General features: G+C 48.5%; 3 protein-coding genes across 4 annotated transcripts; 1 reads left to right on the plus strand and 2 right to left on the minus strand.

Annotated features, from left to right (window-relative positions):
- Positions 1 to 929: 929 nt before the first annotated feature.
- On the plus strand, positions 930 to 5,808 carry LOC122624960 (mastermind-like domain-containing protein 1). The gene is made up of 3 exons (XM_043804766.1): positions 930 to 1,379; positions 2,788 to 3,135; positions 3,253 to 5,808. Exons 1-3 carry the CDS (start codon positions 1,238 to 1,240, stop codon positions 4,950 to 4,952), a joined length of 2,190 nt encoding a protein of 729 aa, XP_043660701.1. The 5' UTR covers positions 930 to 1,237; the 3' UTR covers positions 4,953 to 5,808.
- Positions 5,809 to 7,329: 1,521 nt separating this feature from the next.
- On the minus strand, positions 7,330 to 9,934 carry LOC122624966 (carbohydrate sulfotransferase 11). The gene is made up of 4 exons (XM_043804778.1): positions 9,812 to 9,934; positions 8,506 to 9,067; positions 8,388 to 8,443; positions 7,330 to 8,289 (listed from the first exon to the last, which is right to left on the minus strand). Exons 2-4 carry the CDS (start codon positions 9,000 to 9,002, stop codon positions 7,514 to 7,516), a joined length of 1,329 nt encoding a protein of 442 aa, XP_043660713.1. The 5' UTR covers positions 9,003 to 9,067; positions 9,812 to 9,934; the 3' UTR covers positions 7,330 to 7,513.
- Positions 9,935 to 10,965: 1,031 nt separating this feature from the next.
- LOC122611958 (nuclear receptor coactivator 6) lies at positions 10,966 to 21,715 on the minus strand. 2 transcript variants are annotated; one of them, XM_043785396.1, is made up of 6 exons: positions 20,964 to 21,715; positions 19,750 to 19,930; positions 18,380 to 19,687; positions 13,666 to 18,321; positions 13,025 to 13,528; positions 10,966 to 12,967 (listed from the first exon to the last, which is right to left on the minus strand). In XM_043785396.1, the coding sequence occupies exons 1-6, from the start codon at positions 20,976 to 20,978 to the stop codon at positions 12,906 to 12,908; spliced, it is 6,726 nt and encodes a 2,241-aa protein (XP_043641331.1). In that variant the 5' UTR covers positions 20,979 to 21,715; the 3' UTR covers positions 10,966 to 12,905. The 2 variants fall into 2 exon arrangements, with proteins under 2 accessions (XP_043641331.1, XP_043641330.1); XM_043785395.1 differs by having other exon boundaries at positions 19,750 to 19,933.
- Positions 21,716 to 21,914: the final 199 nt, after the last annotated feature.

Consider the following 21,914-nt stretch of genomic DNA (forward strand, 5'->3'; position numbering starts at 1 on the left):
TAATTTTCTGGGTAAATATCATATGCATATAAAGGAGAACGCAAATGAAGGGGGGGAAACCCAGAAATTTAGCGATTGGTTTCATGTACTAAACATTTTTATTAAATAAACAATTTATAGTTTATGATAAATATAAGTAAATACTTTGTATCCTTTTCAAGGATCTTACAATTTTAATAAACCTAATTTTGAACTTAATGCTAAAAATGTGCAAGGTTACATCTTAAAAATTTCTCAAGTAAGCCACATTAACATGCAATTTAAAAATGTCTTGCCTAAGCTTTTCATTTAAATCAGTTTTCCCAACTCCCCAGCCATTTGCATGTGTGCATGTGAATGCATTCTCGATTATTAATAATGTGCTGGTTCTCTGAATATTTTGTGTAAGACGCTTGCGTCACCAAGCCAACTGGCACACACACACTCACACACATCGAACCCAAAAAGGCTAAAAAATGAACACAACCAGTACGGAGAATCGGAATCAGAATGGGAATAAGAATCGCAATCGAAATCGGACTCACGCGGCCAAAGCACCTCACTCACCTTACTTGTGTGTGCGTGCTACTGTGAATGTGTGTGTGTTTGAGCGTCAAGAGCGTACCCGCTGGCAACAGCTACCCCACCCCACCCCGCGCAGCAGGCAATCACGTTCTAGTTTCCAATATGCAGCTCGAAACGATTTTGTTCTCGCTGAGATTGCCGCGCTGATTACTCAACAACAACGCGGCAATGTGATCGCTTGCAACGCGCAGGTTCGTGCATGTTCGAAGCGACGATTGAGAAATTTCACTTTTACTGCATCGAACCGCGCGCAACATGTTGCGAGCGAACAGGCTGGGTCGCGTGTATCGGATGCGTGTTGCCACAACGTGACCGCCGAGCAGCTCGTCGGAGAAATGCTTTTACAAATTCAATTGGGATTCAGCCTTCTTTCGAAGCGGTTCAGGCGCTCGCGATAAGTCGCTAGACTATACCGTACCATATAATATACAGCCGATCGGATTGACAACAGCAACAACTGCCAACCGCGATAAGCAAGTGAGAGCCGTTAAAAGCATTTCGGCCAAGTGCATCAAGCGCAGAAACGTCGCGTTAGCCAACTAAATCGGTTAAATCGGTTAAACCAAGAACTGCACAAGTGTTTGAAAAACGTTTTTCAAAAAATTTGGATAACATTTGCAATTGAAAGCACACAAAAACAATGCCAATTTGTTCGTTCTAACAACAACACATTATGTCGATTGTCTGCACGCTGGAACAGAAAGTGAACTTTTTTAAAGCGGCTGCAACGACCAAAAATCTGCTGATACTCAAAAACAATACGGATACGAATTACAGCAACAATTACAAGCAGGATTATCCCAGCAACAATAAATGTAGGTGTTCTAGTGCCACAAAAATTTATAACAAATAAATCAGTGTTACCAAAAGTTTCAATAAAACTATGTGCTTTTTTGAGCAGAATTTTCTAACTTTCCACGTTTTGATCTTGAAATCAGAGAATAAATATACTACCAGTGTGGGAAAACTGATGAAAATATTTCCATATTTCTGCTCTTTTACGTAGTAAATTCCAATTTTTAATCAGTTCCAAGATATTTACTAAACTTAGTCGGTTTAAAACAATAACACACGAGCGTTTGAAACGCAAAACAAAATAACTCGAAAAAGTGTGGGTGAGGGGGCTGAGTGGCGATGATGACTGGCGAAGCTTAGTCATTTTGTTTTTGTGAATTTTGTCAAGACGCCGACTGCAGCGCTGCTCTCTGTGTCGCCCTCTCTGTTGCTCCCCCGTTTAGGGGTTGCCGGCAGCTGCGCAGCTGGCGTCGACGTCGGCAGAGTCTGGCCGCCAGAGCGCTTATAAGAGTACGTGTGTGTGTTTGTGTCTGCGAGCACATTGAACTGTAAATGCCAATTCGATGGTCATGGTGAGGGTGAGTGAGAAAGAAAGAGAGTGGAAGAAAGGGGGCGAAGGGAACGAGAGCGGGGGCGCACTCACACACAGATGTGCAATGTGCGATTTCTTGTTTACATTCTAGCACTGTTCCTGTGCCTGTGTGTGTGTGTGCTTGTGCTGGTTCTTCGTCGCCTTTGTCGTCTAATTCTCGCGCCCTCTCTTTCGCGCTCCCACTCGCCGATTCTTGCATCATTCGCCGTAATCATTGTGTAAATGCCTGTGCTAAAAACGAAAGCAAACGGTAAAGCTATAGACGAGGGCAACAAGCAAGGGCAAGGACCATCGAACAAAGAAAGTTCTGTATGTGTGTGTGTGTGTGTGTGGGTGTGGGCCAGACAAGATCGCATTAGACATTTTGGGGACCCAACGAGTTTTGCGTTGAGTGGCGGACCCCTTGTCAATTTGTCAGCTTATCAAATGCTCAGCCTGATTAGTAATACCAAGTATGTATATATTTATTCTAAATGGCACATAGCTAGATAAGAACTTTTGAAAGAAATGCCATAAATAGGTGATAAGTGATATTGTTTTGGTAGCAGGAAAGAGATATTCTGCGCAATCTTGAATCTCAATTGGGGGCAAGGTCTTGTTTGTTTATTTTTTGGGGCTGAACAAAAGTGTAGCCTGCTTCCAGGCGCAGGAAATGAATGGTCTGAAAATTGGGAATTATAATTTTTAACAGAGAATAGTTAAAACAGTTCAAAAGATATATAACTTAAAAAGTGGAAAGGTTTGAAAATTTTAAATTAAAATATACAACGCTCCTTCTGTAGCGACGTCAAACTCTTCAAATGAAAGAGACTAACCTCTCTATCCTTGCATTGCAGTCCCCCGCATCCAAGCCCAAACCAACACCAGCCACCTGCAACACCAGCAGCAACTGCAGCAGAAGCTAGCGCAGCTGCATCACTACAGCCAGCAGAAGCTGAGCGGCAGCGACTTTCCCTACGGGCCACGCCCCCCCACCGGAGGCAAGGAGGAGAAGCTGCTCCTGCTAGCGCCACCGGGCAAACTCTATCCGGAGGCATCTGTGCCCACAGCAATGCCCGAGGTCCTCAGCGGCACGCCCACCAACAGCCACAACAAAGCCAACATCGCCATGATGAACAACGTCCGGCTGTCCAATATATCGCCGACCCTGTCGATGAACGGCAGCTCCAACGAGGCTTCTAATTGTAAGTATTCAAGAAGAACACGATACAGCGGCTCTGCTCGTATCATATCATATCATATCATATCGTCCATAGTTCCAAAAGCTTGATAACTAATTCGATGCCCGTCTCTCCTTGCAGTACATCCGTTATCCATGTACGGAGGATCCATCAGTCCGCAGTCGAATGACAGCGGCATGTCCGACAGTCTGGGCAAGTATGTCCCGGGAGCCGGCTATGGAGATGGAATGATGGCCCAATCGCCCTCACAAGGTGGCAATGGACCCCAGTCGGCATTGACCGCCGCTCAAAAAGAGCTCTTCTCACAGCGAAAGCAACGCGAATTCACGCCAGACAACAAGAAGGACGAGAGCTACTGGGATCGCCGGAGACGAAACAACGAGGCGGCCAAGAGGAGTCGGGAGAAGAGGCGCTACAATGACATGGTTCTGGAGCAGCGCGTCATCGAGCTGACCAAAGAGAACCATGTGCTGAAGGCCCAGCTGGACGCCATACGCGACAAGTTCAACATCTCCGGCGAGAATCTGGTCAGCGTGGAGAAGATCCTGGCCTCGCTGCCCACCAGCGAACAGGTGCTGAGCAACACAAAGCGCGCCAAGATGAGCGGCAGTGGTGGCTCCTCCTCGGGCTCCTCGCCCACCGGCAGTGGATCGGGCGAGGGTTCGCCCCAAGGTGGCCACAATGGCTATCCGGTGGGTCCACCACTATCTCCTCTGATCTACGGACCCAATGGCAATGCCCGGCCAGAGGCCACAGTGAAGAGTGTCCACCACATACATCATGCGGGTGTTGCGCCGCCTCCAACGCACCTACAACAGTTGGTTGTGCCCCAATCGCAGACACAGCATCTCTACCAGCCACAGCCGCCGCAGCATCAGCCGCATCAGCAGCAGCAGATTTCCCAGCCACCGCAGCAACAACAGCAGCAGCAGGAGCCAAGTCCCAGTGCCGGCTCCAGTTTGCCAGCCATCGCCGATCCGCACAACCGTCCGCCAAGCACCACCATTGCCAATCTCCAGGTGCAACTGCAACAGGCACTTAACCGCAATGTCAGGCCCGAGGATCTCGACAGTTTGCGCAAGGTGGTGGCCGCCGGCGCTCTGTACAATGCGGCAGCCGTGGTGGGAGCACCACCACCGCCACCATCTGCCGGACTCTATGCTCCCGCTCCCAGCGCCTATAAGGATCACCTGGAAGCGGCTGCCGCCTGGAGCCACAATGTCGAGACGGCGGTCAGCAGCAGTGCTGTGGATGCGGTCAGTAGCTCATCGGTGTCCGCTAGTGCAGCCAGTGTGCTGAATCTGTCGCGGCGGGCCTGCTCACCCAGCTACGAGCACATGCTCTCCTCCACCACCTCCTCCACTCTATCCTCGGCCTCCTCATCGGGAGCTGTTTCTGGCGATGATGAACAGGAGCACGAACCGGCGCACATGGCTCCACTGCAGCTGCAGCGGAGTAGTCCGCAGCAGAGCAGCGATGCCAACAATTGTCTGCCCCTCAAGCTGCGCCACAAGTCCCATCTCGGCGACAAGGATGCGGCGGCCACGGCCCTGCTCTCGCTGCAGCACATCAAGCAGGAGCCCAACTGCAATCGAGCATCGCCACCGGCCTGGAACGATGGCGGCGATAACTCCAGCGACGAAAGGGACTCGGGTATCTCCATCGCCAGTGCGGAGTGGACGGCGCAGCTGCAAAGGAAGCTACTGGCGCCCAAGGAGGCCAACGTAGTCTCCAGTGCCGAGCGCGATCAAATGCTCAAATCGCAGCTGGAGCGCCTGGAATCCGAGGTGGCCAGCATCAAGATGATCTTGGCGGAGTAAGCAAGCCCCGGGAGCTGGACAGGATCACGACTAGGCGGATCAGGAGAGAGAGCGAAGAGACAGAGGCTCTGATGGGATCAGAGTTGGAGGAGCAGAGCAGAGAGTTCCATGGCGCCAGTAGTTCTCCTGGCCAAAGAAGTTGGTTTAAGCATATGTAGTAGAGATGTCCAATACAGAGTGTTAACTATTAGATACCGATGCATGCTTGTCTCCACCTCTATGTAGAACTCTAGGGCCAGGTCTGGACCACAAGGACTCGGATAGACCCTGTGGCCTAAACCTGGCCAAAACGTATCTGTGTGTATGTTTATCTATCCACTGTATTGAGTCTTGTAATCGTGAATGTTTAACTATATAGATCTCGTCAACTCGGAGCTAAACAAATCCTTAGGGTCAGCCCAAAAGAATTTCTAATTTAACCTGTTTGTATACACATACACACGCTATTTGTTTGCATAGCTAGCTGGTGACCTGCGATGAGCATCGGGGTCACCAGCCACGTTATTGTTCTCTTATGCATCCCAAGTTTCCTTATGCACAGCGAAAGTGGAGAAGAAAAAGAATTATTATGTTTGTAGGCAAACGTTACTAAGTATTTGCTGTTGTACATATTACACATTTAATTATACATATACTATATATATCTATATTCCTATCGTGTACATAATTTTAGTTGCAAGCTAAGCTTATTTTATTTTATTTTATTTTGTATTGAGTAGTATTGTGTAGTGAAACAAACATATACATTACACCTAAGAAACGCGTGAAGCACATTCAAAACGTGAGAGACGAAAGAAATCTGAAAAGAATTGATGAATAAATTCTGCAATAAATAATTTTAAATATCCTACCTTAATGTTTGTCGTTATCCATTTATTTATGTTTTGCTGCTTTGGTCACCCATGTGGGTCTTACTAAATGTTATCAAAGTTTATGAAACTTCAAAACAAGAAAAATGAACTTTAAATCACACAAAATACCCATTATATTTATAGTCCATCTAGCTGGTAGATCGATTGGTGTCGTAATTCGTAGTCCATGTGAGAACGAGCATTCACTTTTAAAGTTGTATTACTTTTATTACACTTTACATTAATCGCAGTGGAGCACACAAGAAAATACATATGACTATTACTATAGCTATGCGTACGCAGCCCTATCTATATGCATATTTAAATAACTCGTTTGTGTTGATCAATGAAAATAAACTATTTATAATGATGAAACAAATCACCAATGGTCTTTTACTGCTAATGGGTTAGTGCATTTCAATTTTTGCCGGCTTGTTGGGGATGATTCATACTATTATATCAGCAACGTGCAACTGTAATTGTGAGTTAATCTATTACACAGCTTTTTGAAAATATTACATCACCTTTGCACGAGCTTATCGCTTATTACGCAATGAGTAGTTAAAAATCAGCCTTTAAACCTTTGCATTTTCCCAGAAAACTTTCTGAATTGCATTAAAACTTCAGGTTTGAGTGGTAAAGAGATTATTTATTCTTAATGACTTTGTTGCCTTGTATTTATACAACGAAAAAAGTTTTGAAAATTTAAATTTATTTAGAATAATATCGTGTTATTTTTCGATTCTTTGTTATCATTATTCGAAATACAGTATAAGTATAATAATTAAATATTCTCTGTCTTTATAATAAATCCTTAAACATCACATGAAAAGTTTTTCTGTTGGGTTTGCCATTTTTTGTTTTATAAGTTTTAAACACTTTCCTTCCGTTCTTTGGTATCATTTTCATATCGGGAAATCGAATATTTTCCGCTTGTTTCGTTAGCCTAGGAAAAACGTATCTAGTCCACAAAAGTTATAGACTTAGATCAAGACCTGTTTATAAATTTCGTTAATATATAGGTATATATAATAACTTAATAATAGTAAGTACCATATGTTGTGGTTGTTGAGGGCTTGGTATTTGGGGATTCGGTTGTAAATACGTGTAAATACAGAATTTCATTTGGTGTAAGACGATTTCTCACTTTCTGGTTGTATAAACTCTCCAGCCTTAACTTGAAGATTAGCGTTTGCGATATAGGTAAAGAGGTCTGTATATATCGTTTAACTATATAATATATCGCTTTTCTTGTGGGTGTTTGTTTGTATGTATTTGTGTGTGTTTTCGTTTGGTTTGAGAGTGCATCTGTAAATTGTAGGTACTTATAAACTAGCTACAACACAACACATGCCACGCCATGTAAAATTGTAGGGTATCGTGTCCGAATTTTGGTGGCTGAAAAAATCCATCAAAATGCTAAATCTTCTAACTAAGTTTCCTTTCGGGTCGTTACGTCGTTTGCTCCTTTTTCTTTGGCATTATCTAAGAGAGGTCAAGAGTGTTTTTTTTCGTTTCGTTTTTTGTTTTGTTCGTTTTGCGTTTTTGGAAAACGTTGATTTGGCCATAAACTTTTTGGTAGATTTGTTAGCTTCGGTTGGGTTCTGTTTTATCGTGTGAGAGTGTTACCTTGTCTGTGGTCTGAGTTTTCGTGTAAAAAGGTACATGATAAGATTGTTTCACGACTGATCGATCCCAAGCTCCATGACCCTACGTCGTCTGACCTTGGGTGGAATGGCCAGCCGAAGCTATCGAAGGTGTGGTACTGGTGGATCCGACAGCCGGCGCTCCGGATGCAGAAGTGCTCTGCTCCAGACTCCACGGATGCACCATGTCGTAGTACCTGCGATAGTCGTAGTCAAAGAGCTCGAAATCGATGCGATATATCTTGAGCAATTGGTCCAACGTTGAGCGGTCGAGATCGGCGAAGTATCGCTCGACCAGGACCTCGGATTTAACCCCACTTCGCGCCTGGTTGCCAATCTTGCGCTGCTTTCGCTGCGGCAGCTTGCCCAGTCCCAGGAGCAGCGATTCCAGGCCCGCCTGCCGTATTATGAACTCCGAGTCCCTCTGGAACGTCTCCGTCTTGCCGATAATGGTGAAGTTGACGCTGCAGGGCGTGCAGAAGCTGTAGACTGGCGCCCAGTGCTCGTCGAATCTCTTGCCCGCCGCATGCTCGGCGATCAGGAAGCGCACGAACTCCTCGAAGGTGGGTCCACATCGGGGCCAGGGTCCGCCCAGATTCCGCTTCCTGTAGCGATGCACGATCTTGTTGCCCAGCGCCTTGTAGAAGGTGTTCTTGTTGCCCTCCAGCTTGTTGCGATAGGCACTCAGGATCCGCTCGAAGGGATCGCGCACGAAAAGGAAGGACAGCGCGCTGGGCAGCAGCTCCATCAGTTCGCCGAGTTCCGGGCGGGGAAAACGCTTCCTGGCCAACTCCAGTGGCTGCGTCTCGGTTCGCTGCAGATACTTCACATCGTAGCCAGCTGGAAATCAATATTACAAGATAAAAAAAATTCTTAGAAGGAATATCTTCCTATATTTTCCAAAATAAATACATAGATACGTTTTAATCATAGCTCACCTAGTATATTAAAGTAATACATCCACGTACTACTGGCCGCCTTGAAGACGTTGCACCTGAAAGTAAACCGGAAAAGGTTCAGAGAATTGAAACAAACTAGAGATAGGATGCCACTAACCAGACGAGATTGTTGTGGCCAGGTGAGACGAAGAACTCCCAGGGATTCGGTGGGTACTTTTCCTGCAGCTTATACCGATCGCACACGGCGGCCAGATGCTCGCTCCTCCTCTGCAGCTCCCGCTCCGTGCGACTGTGCAGCTCCTCGGAGTACTCATAGACGGGATTCAAGGTGGTGACCGGTGGCGGCGGCGGAGGAGCTGCTACCAGGGAGGATGAGCTGCCTGCACTGGCGTTTCCCCCAGCGATGGGCTTTCCCTGCTCCTGCTGCTTGGCCAAAATCCTCTGGCGCTGCAACTGCTGCCGCTTCAGCTTGAGCTGCTGCTTCGAGGGTTCCGATTCCGCCTCCAGTTCCGCGGCCGTAGCCCGCTCCCGGTGCTCGTAGGCATTGAGGGATTCGCGGAAGAGGAAGGCGAAGTAGCACAGGCCCACCAGCACACAGGCGCCTATCTTCAGATAGGTCTGCAGGCGTCGTCCATAGCGCAGGCGGATGAGCATCTTGCGAATCTACCAAGGATTCCTGCAGCGATCTCGCTGCATGATCCACGGATAGGAGGTGGTTGCTACGGTGGGATTGAACACTTGTTATATTTCATTGTAAGAAATTATTAAACTATCATTATGCCTCGATATTAGGATGTCCAGAAACATGAGTCTTGTAATTATCTCTTATCATAAGTTTAAGCTTTGAAAGGTTATGTGGCCATAAATCCTATACATATATAATATAAGTATGTTTACTGATACACCCCCTACCCGTAAGTACAATCCTAAAGAGTCCGTTTCGAATTCTGTTTTGGCCCAGTTGCGTGCATTAATTTTTCAGCCCCCTCCTCATTGGCGCTTTGGGCCAGGCGACACTTGTTGGTGTGTACACACCAAACGACACCCTCTGCCACATACATACGCACATGCAAACATTCGGGCCAACAAACAGGCCAACACACATTCCGACTTGGCAAACTACGTCATCGTGGCCCCAACACAGACGCACTTGAGCGTATGAAAGACTCGGAAAGTAGGACGTCATCCTTAAGCGTCAACATGGCCAGTGCGATTGCTGTTGCTGCAAGTTGCTCGCGCTGTTGCAACGTCAGTTGCTGGTTAATGTTGCCATGGCCAGGACTGGGAATTGGCCGCCGATATCTGCTGGCACGAAGGCCCAAAGTATTCACGGCACCTCGGAGACCACTTGAGCACGCAGTTAAAGCTGAACTATCTGGTAGTTAGCACATCTGTGCGTTTATTTCTTCATGTCCACGTAGTAATCCCCCTGTAATCCTTGTGCAGGATATGGCTTAACTTACTGTGAAGCGCGGCGGGCGTTGAAATATTTATCCTTTTTTTTTGGGGGAGCTCCCTGTGTATACTGAAAGCCTACGGCTGCCCGCCTCTCCGCCAGCCCCCTCCTTCACCTGGGGCCGCTCTGTTACGTGTTGCTTGTGGCTCCGGGGAATCCTGCTGCCTGCTCCGCTTCAGCCGTCCTGCTCGCGGCGGCCACTCGCTCTCAACTGCCAGTCGGCGGATGGTCGCAGCTGCGGGTCCCTGGTGTTCCGAGCCAGCTTCGCTCTCCTCGGAAGCCGACAATCCTCGCCAGGCGCCGGCGCAGGGAGAGCGCACCCACTGGGGGCGACACTCTCTGGAGTTGGGAACGCTGCTCACTGGCCACCGGAAAAAATCACAGGACCTGCTGGAATCATCAACTGGGTTCGAGTAATTTGAAATAATTCCAAATTGATCAAACGACATAGCAAATAATACGTTACATATTAGTAAAAGAGTTACAACTAAAAATTGTTAAATTTAAACAAAAGTTTATCAGTTTCTTGCAACCATATATATTTCTGATCCCGAGCTACCTCTTAAAAACGATTTTTTAAGTACGCAGCTTCCAATGCCCGGAAATTCCAAAAAAACCATTCGTTTATTTTTTGTGTATATTAAATCTTTGTATTTTTTTCTTTTTCTATAAATATTTTACTTTAAAGTACAAACAAATTAATAATAAACTTCTAATACTACGTTTTAAGACACTTTCGTTTTTTGTTGTTGTTGTTCATCTTGTGTGGTTTGTTTTAAATATTTAAATATATCATTTATTTGTTTATGTGTGTTGTTTGTTGCCTGTTTGTTTACGAAGCGGTATATAAATTATTTATACGTTCTATACAACATTTCCATTAACGTGTTTTCTGTGCTATCGGGCTTATTGCAGTTGGTTGTTGCGGCTTTCCAAAGTGTTTAAACAAGGTCCACTAAATATGCTTCAGTTTTCGACGGGTTTGCCTTTTGTGTTTATCAAGGGGCCGTGTGGATGGTGTGGTATGCAATTATGGATTCGGGTTCTATATACGTTAGTTTAGCGGTTCTATATGAATATATGCAAAGTTATGCTAGAGGGTTGTGTTTTACATACGCTTATGCTTTGTTTTGCCTTGCTTTAAAGTAAACATGTACAAAGTATCAAAAGAATTATTTTATGTAGCAATCATACAATATATATAAGGTAATAATAATATTGAACAATATATAATGTTGTTTTGTGTGTTTGTCTAGCGCTTTGCCTTTGCTTTGCTTCAATTACTTTACTCATTGTTTTTTCCCTATTTGTTCAAGTTCAAATAACATTTAGCAAAAATAGAGCCTGCCTTATATACAATACAACTTTTTGTTTGTGTGGTTTGTTTTTCACGATATCCCATTTTCTTATGTGTTTTGCGTATGCAAAATATATAACGTTATATAGTTCTTTCACTTTGCAAAACGACAGATACTAGACGACTGATTCTCAATATTCTCCACTCATTTCTCGTTATATTTTTCGATCTGTTTTTTGTATTTTTTTTTTTTCGTTTTTGTAGGTTTTTGTGTTTTCATTTTTCTGGTGCTTGGCCTTTTTACATTTTTGACTAACTTATTGCATAGGTTTCCATGTGCATATATTGTTGGTAAAGAATTCGCGTTAAGATTACTGTCCTTAGGCTAGAGCATTTAAAACTAAAAAACAAATTTTCGAAACAACGCAAGCTTACGGAAACTAATACGCTATATATCTGTATGTACTGTACTGTATTCGTATGTTAAAGGTTACAAAAATATAAAACCTAATGTAAACGTGTGGTCTGCTCTGATCTGCTCGATCCAACGGATCAGCTTCTTATAGACTTTCGACTGGGCGCAGCGCTTATAAGTAGGACAACCTAAATCTAGAAATGTGTTCATGTTGCATCGTGAAGTATCCAAAAATATTTACAGAGCGGTCAATGGAAATAAGATTTTTTTTGTTTTCTTCAAATTTCAAATTAAACTATGCATGCGTGAGAGTTTGGAGATGTTTTTTCAGTTTCGGCCAACTATTCTATGTTAGTGTTTATGGGAGCTTCTCGAATAAGTTACTCAACTAATTTGTTCAAATTTCATCTTCTGAGCTATACATTAAATTGCCTGTTTCACATGACTAGCAAAATCATTTCCAATGGGTGGATTTTTGGGGAGTAATAGCAGTGCCAGATGAGGGCGGTGGCGGATAAGCTCGGACTGGGGGGCAAAAACAAAGTGTAAACAAAGGCGTTAATCGGCGCTTGCAACCGTCCGTCTGCAGTGTGTGTATGGGCGTGTGTGTGTGTGAGAGGGAGTGTGTCTAGGTGTGATGTTGCTCGCTATGAGACGCAACATTATTGCAACTTGTGGCTACCACTAACTATACAAAATAATCCTCAACGGAAACTAGGACTAAGAACTACAAACGAAAGCGTTCGGTATCAGTGCGTGTGATATATACAAGTAGCCGTCCGTAATCCTACTTCACTACGCCAGCTGCGGTGAGCTGCTGCTGGCGGAGCGCTGCTCATCCGCCGTTGTCGCCTCGCTGGCGAACTCTTGAAAACTCAATCCCAAATCGTTGCTGAGCTGTACGATGTTGAGTACGTCGCCGGCATCGCGCCATGTCTGTTGGTGTTTGGACGCCATGCCGCTGACGCCTCCTCCTCGTGCACTACCACTGTCGTCCTCCTCGCTGAGGATGTTGTTCAGGCACAGGTTGAACTCATCGTAATCGACAAAGCTGGCGCAGTCTAGGGCCGTGGCGTTGGCCAGCTCCGGCATCAGCACCTCATCCACCTCAACGTCTGCGGCACTGCTGCTACTGTGGTAAGACAGCAAATGATCGGCCTCCTCCATGTAACCGCCGGCTGCTCGCGCCAGATTCTCATATTCGGCCATCTCATCACCGTCCTCGTCCTGCGCCTGGGCTAAAGGAAAGCTGCTACTGCTGATCTCCAGCTGTTGCTGCTGCTGATGCGGCTGCTGTTGCTGCTCAAAGTCTTCGAATAGCTCCAACAGATCGTCTTCGTGTGCATCGCTCGGATGGTTCAAGCCTTTAGCCAAGGCGCAAAACTCTGGTCACTTGTAATCACGCGAAGTTCTTCTCCGGCGTCCCTCGGTCAACATGGACTCGCCAATGACTGCAAAAACGAATATGATTAGCTAAGTTAAACCAAGTTTATTCAATGTATTCTCACCTGCACTGCGGGTCTTTCGTCTGGCTTCCGCGACGCTCTCCACACTGCCGACGCTGTTGGCACCAACTGCAGCTCCCGCCTTGCCAGGTGTTCCCTTCGGCTCTGCCGCGGCGGCGGCTGCTGCAGCAGCTGCGGCAGCATTGCTGCGACTGTAGATGATCTTGTTGGCTGCCGCACTGGCTCGCACGCTCCTCCGGGTGCCGATCTTCTCATCCGTGGGCGAGCTGGCCGAGTTATTATTGGTGGTGCTGGCAGCCGCTGCGGTGGCTCCTCGTGTTGCATGAACGACATTCGTGCCGCTGTTAACTTGGCTGGTGGTCACCACAGCACCGCCTGGCATTGTTGTCGTGGTCACTGAGGAGGGCACAACACTGGGATTGTTGGGAGTGCTGCTGTTGTGATTGTTGTTCGCAGCGGTGGTAGGACCAACTGGCGCTTGAGCTTTTCCCGATCGCTGTGTTCCAAGGGCAGGTGTGGAAGAGGGAGCATGATTGCCGACAGTTTCTGTTGCGAGTAAAAACATTGATTATTCATAAGACACTTTCTCTTAGCGTTTAGAACTAATCAAGCTTTTAAATTTGGAATATGCTAAGCACAAAGATTATTGCCAAATCAAGATAACGGTATCAAAGTTCACTTACTGTTCTGCGGTGGTTGTAGCTGCTGTGCATTTCGTCGCGTCACGTGCTTCTCCGCTCCTGCTGCTGCGGCATCGGCAGCTTCTACCTGGGCCTGTTTGGAGTTTCGCACCTTGCCGGCCACCTCGATCAGCGGCTCATCCGAATCGGAGGACTCGATTTCAACCTTTTTTGGCAATCCCGCGCCGGCATTGTGATCAGCAGCTGTTTCTGCTGCGTTGTTATTGGAGGTGCCGGTGCTTACCCTCGGCCGCTTTATGTTGTTCTCGCCCAAGTCGGCTCCATCATTACTGCTGCCACACTCGGATTCCTGGCGTCTTCGCTTGTTGTTATTGTTGTTGTGGTTGGGAGTGGGTGTGACCACTCGAGGACTGGCGGTGGAGGAGGCGCGGGATAGACTCTTGACGGTGGTAGGCGTGTTGGCTGCACTTGCCGTGTTGGTTGAAACTCCGGTGACAGTTGTGGGATCAGGACTTGCTTTCGGCGCATCCAGAGGACTCTCTAGGCGACTGCTTGCCCGCGTCCTTATTCTCGGCGTCTCACCGTCCACCTGAGCAGGTATTTCAATCGAAATGGGTTGCAGTGATGCTGAAGAAGACTCGCTCTGAGGCTTTTCCTGCAACTTCTCCTCCGACTTGGGCTCGACTTTCGGCTCCACATTCATCTCCACTTTGGCTTCCACTTTAAGGCCGCTGGCGATCGGTTTAATCGCCGGCTCCTTCTTAATGGTGAGCAGCGGTGGCATCTCTTCCAGCTTCACCTTGATCGCTGGTGGCTTGCTCTCTGTGAGTTTCTTGATGAGATCATCGTGTTCGAGTATATGGTGTTCGCCATTCAACTTGATGCTACCTATGCTACTTGTGTTCGTAGATGCTGTGGCCACAACGGTTGCAACTGTCGCTGCTGGCAGTGAGCTCTCCAGGCTATTCAGAAATCCACCTCCCGCAGCACTGGCACATTCGCTTGTCTCCTTGATCATCGAGGAAACAATATCCTCGAGATCATCGGGAAAATCCCCCTCCATCTTCGCCAGAGCCTTCTCGATCTCATCGTCAGCCTGCTGTTTTTGCTGCTGTTGCAGGGAACTGGTTACGGTTAATGATGTCGCTACAGTTGGCGTTGTTCCTGCTAGCATTGAGCTTGGAGCAATCACTGGTGCTATCACCGCGGCGGATGTGGTTGTGGCGATTGCGCTCGTCTGCTGCTGCTGCACGATCGTGACCGCCGCCTTGCTCACTTGGATTGGACTGCTGGACGAGAGTTGATGAGGACTCTTCTCGGAGAGGGCATCCATGGACTCAATGCCGCTGTCCTCGCCACCGCCGTTGTTTCCGTGACCGGGTGTCCCACTTCCATTGCTGGCGGGCGAGTTGCGCAGCGTGCTGGGCAACGCAGCCGGCGATGAGGTAGAGGTAGAGGTGGTGATTATGGATGCGGAGGAGGCTGTGGATACGGAGGATAAGGTCGACAGGGTTGCGGAAGAGGAGTTTACTGTGGCCACCACCACGTTATTGACCGTGGTCATGGGCGGCATGGCCACTGGCAACTTTCTATCACAGATCAGCTGAGTTGTTTGCGTAGTGGGCGTCGACGATGTCGCTATTGTTGCTGTGGCTGCTGCTGCTACGGCTACTGGGGATGGGTTTATGCTAGGAGCCTGCTCTGCCGTGACCTGCGGTGTGACCTTTGTTATCTCCACACGCTTCAGGGTCGTCGCACTGGGCAACATGGTTACGGCCGCCGCCAGTTGTCGCTGCTGTTGCTGCTGCTGTTGTTGCTGCTGCTGTTGCTGCTGTTGTTGCTGCTGCTGTTGTTGCTTCTGCAGCTGCAGCTGTTGCACGGCTGTGATGTATGGCGGCGGCTTATGGTTTTTTGTCATCGGCTTGCCACCCACGATGGGTGTTATGGTGGCCGCAGTCTTAATCGGATTCTTCATCGTCAACAGCCGATTGTTATTATTCCCGCTGTTCACATTATTGTTATTATTGTTGCTGTTGATGGCACTGAGGGTAATGCTGCTGGGCAACGAGGTGGCTATCTTGCTCAGCTGCTGCTGCTGCAGGGTGGTGGGCGTAGGCGTTGTTCCCGTGTTGGTGGAACCCACAATCAACTGTGGATCACTGAGGGATTGGGCCTGCGCTTGAGCCTGGGCCTTGTGCGCCTCCACAATGGCACTGATCGTTAGACCATTCTTGCCCGCCACAATGGTTGTGGTCTTCGTGGTTGTGGCTACTCGGGCTTGCAGTTGTTGTGGCAATTGTGGCGGCGTCACTGTCGCCGTCGTCTTCTGAATCAGTATGGGCAATCCGTTGACATGTGGCGGTGTCGTGAGCTTGGCTTGCTTGCTTTCTGCAGGGTCCATAAGCAATTGCTGCGGTGGCTGATCACTGTAGCTGCGCTTCAGTTGGCGCTCATCAACGCTGGCCTCCTGATTCTGGCCCTTCTTTCGATCCTTTCGCGTATTCTTGACCACCACATGGTTCTTTCCACGCAAACGGATCTGCAGTGGAGGGACACGTGGTTCGTTGGGACCCGGGACAGCTTGCTGCTGCTGCTGTTGTTGAAAGTTGCTATAGACCGGAAGATGTTGTTGTTGCTGTTGAAGCGGCTGCTGCTGTTGTGGCTGTTGTTGCTGAAGCTGAACAGGCTGTTGCTGTGGCTGAAGCTGAGAAGTTTGTTGCTGCTGCGGATGTTGCTGTTGGGTTATCTGCATTTGAGTTTGCTGCATCTGTTGCTGCTGTTGTTGTTGTTGTTGTTGTTGCGTCGGCAGAGCCAACAGTTGCGTCTGCAGGGGCAACTGTTGCATGTGATTATTCACCACAATGGTCTGCTGCTGCTGTTGCTGCTGATTGATAATAATCTGTCCCTCGTAGCCAGCTCCCGCTGCCGGCGTAGTCTCGACCTTTTCCAGTTTCAGTCGCAGCTTTATCTTCTCCTCGGCCGCCTTCGTCTTGGCATTGCCCTTCGCCCTCTCGCGCTTCTGTTTTGGAGCGGCCGTGGGATCCTTGGCTTTGCGCTCCTTGACTCCTTGTTGCAGCTTGCCGCGCAGCAGATTTGGCTTGGCCTTCTTACTGGGCGCTCCACCTGCATTGGCTGTCACTGATTGGGGCGAGTTTAATCCAATCAGAGGCGAACTATTGGTTGATCGGGGAGAATTATCCCCCGCACCGAAATTGCTATGGTTCGCCTTCGACACCGGCGTTTTTCTAGCCCTGCTGGTGGCTGATTTGTTCGATGCCAGGGAATCGCGCGATCTTTCCTGATCGCTACTTATGCCCATGGGATGCTGCTGCGCGGAATTGGAGTCCTCCTCGGAAAACAGATTGTTGGGCAGAAGCATATCGTTGGCGGGATTGAAATTGAAACTGCCTAATCCACTGTGGCTGTTGCGGAATTGCGGCTGGGCAGTTTCCTCTTCAGCCTCGGTTTCGCTATCGTCGCTGGCCATAGGTTCCATATCTCCGGTATGTGGATTAATGATAAATTGCTTCTGGGGAGGTCTCTGTGGCTGCTGCGGATGCTGGACTTGCAATTGTGACTGCTGTTGCTGCTGCTGGCGTTGGACCATCTGCAGCTGTTGTTGTTGCTGCAGTTGCAGTTGTCGCTGCACCTGTTGCTGCTGCTGGCGCTGTTGCATCTGCGGCAATTGTTGCTGTCTCTGCTGCTGTTGTATCATCAATTGTTGCTGCATCTGCTGTTGTGGTTGCTGCTGGTACGGCATTTGCATCATTTGCGGCGTCTGCTGTTGAGGTTGCATCGGCGCTTGTTGTTGTTGCTGCTGCTGCTGTTCCAGTGGCGCTTCTTGCAACGTATTGAGAGCATCTCTCATGTCAACCGCCGATAGATTGTCCTCGATCAGATCCAAGTCCAGATCCTTGGCGTCTTGCAGCAGAGATTCTAACTCGTTCTTATCTTCCAAACTGAGCGTGGAGTCCAGATCACAGTTTAAAGTAGGCAACAGGGCGTCCAAATCGTTTGTGGTCAGGGCATCGAGCACGGAAAGCGAGATTAGAGAATCGACTTGACCTTGAGCCTGACCTGCAACCTGTGGCTGCTGAACCTGACTTGGTTGTTGCTGCGTCGGCAACGCAGGAGGCGGCAACTGTTGCTGTTGTGGCTGCTGCTGCTGTTGCGGCTGTCCCGGCAAGCTGACTTGCTGCTGCTGTTGCTGAAGATTGTACTGCATCTGGTAACGCGTGAATTCCTGAAAACTGCTCTTAGTGGCCGAGTCCATCGGCTTATTGATCCCGGCCAGCGGCCAGCGAGAGTTGGCTGCCGCCTGATTGTAATCTGGTGGTGGAGCTGCAGGTACGTGTTGATTGGCTGGCATAAGCTGTCCGGCCATTTCGCTGGGAGCAGTAGGTCCAGGTGTGGCCGCAGGCGACACCATCTGCGGCTGCTGCTGCGCCTGATGATTGGACATCAGCGGGCTGTGCATCGAATGGTGGCTGGAGGCGGGCGAGAGGGCGGGTCCAAGGGGCGAGGCTCCGCTCATGAATTGCTGTTGGGGTGATGCTTGCGGCATGGACAGGCCCATGAGGCGCTGCTGTTGCTGTTGCGGATGAGGCGGCGGAGGAGCCAGCGGCAGTCCGCCAGGTCTCAGTTGATGTCTTATCTGTTGCTGTTGCATGGGATTCATGCCCATGTTGTTGAAGCAATCTGAAGGAAAATATACAGTTTAGAATAAAAGTCGTAAAGGCATTAAAGTGAGGCTTACCAGGCGCAGACTGAAACTGTTGCTGTGGTTGCTGCTGGCCCTGTAATTGCTGCTGCGGTGGCAGGAATCGCATCTGCTGTTGGCGCTGTATTTGCTGCTGTCGCAGGGCCACAGCCTGTGGCGACATTTGCTGATGTTGCTGTTGAAAGCGATGTGGTGGTCCTTGCTGCTGTTGCTGTGGTTGCTGCTGACCCTGCTGCTGTTGCTGAGTATACATATGATTGCCATTGCCGCTGGGACTGAGCATGGCCTGCTGATGTTGTTGTTGCTGCTGCAGATTCCGCATCACCACGGGCGGCGGGCAAGGAGGAGCCGTCGCCTGGGGCGTTGTGGGTGAGGAAGGCACCACCGGACTCAGTACGTCGCCCATGAGGAAATCGCTGGGCGTCGCCGGACCGGAGGATCGCATAGGTGAGTTCATCATCTGCGCTCCACTGGGGCTCATTCCAATCAGCGGCGACTGCTGTTGCTGCTGTTGGGGCGACTTGAGCTGGTTCGGATTCGACATGCCATTGCCGTCGTTCTGCAGCAGATTCACAAGCAGCGGCGACGATATGGCAATGTTGTTGCTACCCGTCGACGTCGCCGTAGGCAGCGGCGGATGCCCAAGCGGATGATTCAGCTGGCTGGGTGCCGTCACAATGGCTGGCTTGGCACTAGCGCCCGCTATGGCAATGGGTGAACTGACGCTGCTGGCCGTGGCAGCTCCCAAACCCGGATATGGCGGCGGTGGTGGCTGGATGAACTGAGATTTGCTGCCGGGCGGCGTTGGAGCAGCTGACGTTGGCGTTGTGGGTGTCAGCTCACCATTCTGAGGTGCCTGCTGCGGTTGCGTCTTCAGCACCTTTAGTGTTACATTTGGCGGAGGAGGTGGCGGTAGGGGCGGACCCAGACCGCCCGCCTCTCGACCTTGCAGCACTCTCGCCTGCCGCATGCTCTCGAAGGGAAAGTCCCGCGTGGCGGAGGGCGATGGCAACAGCAACGGCACCTTGCCCTCCATGGGGCACACGGTATTGGGGGATTTGAAGACGGCGGGTGTCACGGCCACCTGCTGCTGCTGTTGTTGCTGCTGCTGCTGCTGCGTGGTCTGGAGGGGCATCTTCTGAAGTCCCAGGCCCGCCGCCGCCGCTCTTCTTTGCTGGAGTGAGATTGCATCGTTTTGGGGCTGTTGCAGGATTCTCTGCTGCTGCTGTTGCATAAAGGCGGAAGCCGCCTTGCTCGTACTGGGGCCATCGAATCCCGTGGCCAGCAGACCACTTTTGTTGCCGGAAAGCGAGCCAGCCGCCTCAAGTGTCTCGTTTACATTATCTGCGAGAAGGGATTACCCAGGTTAATGGTTTGATTAGAGGGCATTTGCTAACATTACTCACCCTTGGTTATCTTAATATCTTGTCCACCAACTTTCAAATTTATCACAGAATCGCCCTCGAATTGCACGGACTGAATGTTGAGGGCGCGCAGCTCCGGATTTCCATCGTTGGCCAGCTGGCGCAGCCGTTGTGCTGCGTCCCAGGGTAGCGAGACCAATATCCGCACCAGTGACGGTTCAAGCTGCTGCAAAGTGGCACACATGTGAGACATTTTGCAAATTTACAACATTTAATTAACATTTAAGGAGCCGTATAGGAAGAGAAAGAAGAAGAGGGATAGTGAAATTGCTGGCGATGGCCAGTATTTGTTATCGATATCTAACCAGACGGATTGCAGCCCTGGTACACGACACGCAAACATTGAAACACCTAATTTATGGGCAAACACAATTCTAAACCTTACTTATAAGTTTAATTTACCTTCCATAGCTCTGCCATACTTGAATTTATTTATTTCTTATATATTTACTATATTATTTGCTATTCTCGTTTTGTTTTTGACCCCGCAGTCTCTGGTGCTAGAGCGGGATGGCCATAGTGCACTCACTGGAAATTCCAACAACAATTTATTTCGACAACAGTCCCCAAAAGATAATATGCTTGCATTGAGTAACCCAAAAGACATTTCAGCTGACTGCATTTTCCACGCGCGGCGGGCGAAAAGGGGGCGGGGCAGCTGGTGCCCACAGGTTGCATTTTCTCATGCGTGCGTGCGTTTTCCATTTCTCTCTGCGGGACGTGTTATCGATACCCCGACTTCGTCGCCATTTTTCTTCTTGGCCTCTTGGAAGGCGGTGCGCTGGTGTGAGTGCGTGTGCGTGTGCTGGGTGGGCAAGTGTGAGTGGCAGAGGGAAAAGGTAACCAAAATACTTGCTTGGAACTAAGGCGGGGGGTAAAAAGGGGGCGGGCTGATTAATAAAATAAAAAAATGGGGGGGAACAGAAAGAGATAAAAAAAATAAACACGGGAAATGCGAGATTTTACACACTCAAAGCCAACCAATTAGTTCGCCCTTTTCGCCGCCTATTGTTTTTGTTTTTATCCCTGTCTCTGAGTGCGTGGGTGACGCAAGTGTAAAATGAGCAAAAGCAAAGGAAAAAACAGACAAAAAAGGAAAAAGGGGAAAAAAAGAAGCCCACTTGAAGTGCAATAATCGCAAATCAGCTGTTCTGTTGCGCTCGCCTAAAAAGCGAAACACGATAAACTCAACTCACCTGTTTAAGTGGCATATCATCACACGACAATCGCACGCGTCGTAGGTTTAATTGGTAGAACGCTGCTCAATTCTCGCATTTAGCTTTCGATTGACCGCCGTGGCGTCCTTTGGATACGAATTGTTGAACCAATTGCATTTTAGGCATAACACTCGATGGCTTCGGTTTATTGTCTTTCGATGTATTCCGCACTCAGTTTTTAACCTCTGCGACTTGGTTTTTGGGCATTTTCCACTATTATTTTTTTTCTTCTCCCCTTTGCTTTTGACTTTTTTTTTTAGTAGTAGCCTCACCAACACACACACACATGCACTGCAACACACACACTCACACACACACGTGCGGGGCGCGGATACGGATTTTCCTGCGTCACTTTTCAAGCGCTTTTCCTGCTGGAAATCTTGCGTGCCCGCTTTTCAATTATTGTTTAGGGCAAACTGAATACATTTGGGCCCCCACTGTTCTCCATTTCACATTCGCTGGCCAAATAGTAATGCCTGTTTAGCGGAACTCGAAAATTTTCACGCATTCGGGCAGCCGATTTCGGGGGCTTAATTTCACACGGTTTGATTGTGTGCGGGCACTCGATAAACGCACTGATTGGTGTCAAAAGATTCGCGCTTGCTTTGTAGCCGTCAATTGGCGTTGCAACGATGCGTTTATCCTGTTTATTTTGTACAAAAAACTTCGTAATTATTAAATTTCCACGAACAATAACAAGCACACAGTGGTAGCCATTTTTATTTTCCAGCCGGTGTTGCCAGACGTTCGGGGACCGAAATTCCCTAAATTTGGCGATATATTTGTGATTTCCAGGGCTGCAAAGTAAGTTGCATTGGAAATTTTGCTCGAGCAGGGTTGTCAATTGTTTGAAATTTCAATGTAAATTAATAGGTAGAAAAGTTGAAAATGATTATAAATCATTTATATTCCTAAAATGTTTAATATTCA

Source organism: Drosophila teissieri, chromosome 2L (genome assembly GCF_016746235.2).
Source record: "Drosophila teissieri strain GT53w chromosome 2L, Prin_Dtei_1.1, whole genome shotgun sequence".
Classification (NCBI taxonomy): domain Eukaryota; kingdom Metazoa; phylum Arthropoda; class Insecta; order Diptera; family Drosophilidae; genus Drosophila; species Drosophila teissieri.

Excerpts from the sequence above, each read along its gene's own strand:
- LOC122624960 (XM_043804766.1), top strand. The coding sequence starts at position 1,238 with ATGTCGATTGTCTGCACGCTGGAACAGAAAGTGAACTTTTTTAAAGCG. Across the intron at positions 1,380-2,787 it reads TTATCCCAGCAACAATAAAT|TCCCCCGCATCCAAGCCCAA; the intron begins GTAGGTGTTCTA and ends CTTGCATTGCAG. Across the intron at positions 3,136-3,252 it reads CTCCAACGAGGCTTCTAATT|TACATCCGTTATCCATGTAC; the intron begins GTAAGTATTCAA and ends CTCTCCTTGCAG.
- LOC122624966 (XM_043804778.1), bottom strand. The coding sequence starts at position 9,002 with ATGCTCATCCGCCTGCGCTATGGACGACGCCTGCAGACCTATCTGAAG. Across the intron at positions 8,444-8,505 it reads GGCCACAACAATCTCGTCTG|GTGCAACGTCTTCAAGGCGG; the intron begins GTTAGTGGCATC and ends GTTTACTTTCAG. Across the intron at positions 8,290-8,387 it reads GTATTACTTTAATATACTAG|CTGGCTACGATGTGAAGTAT; the intron begins GTGAGCTATGAT and ends ATTGATTTCCAG.
- LOC122611958 (XM_043785395.1), bottom strand. Across the intron at positions 19,688-19,749 it reads AGATATTAAGATAACCAAGG|ATAATGTAAACGAGACACTT; the intron begins GTGAGTAATGTT and ends CCCTTCTCGCAG. Across the intron at positions 18,322-18,379 it reads ACAGTTTCAGTCTGCGCCTG|ATTGCTTCAACAACATGGGC; the intron begins GTAAGCCTCACT and ends ATTTTCCTTCAG.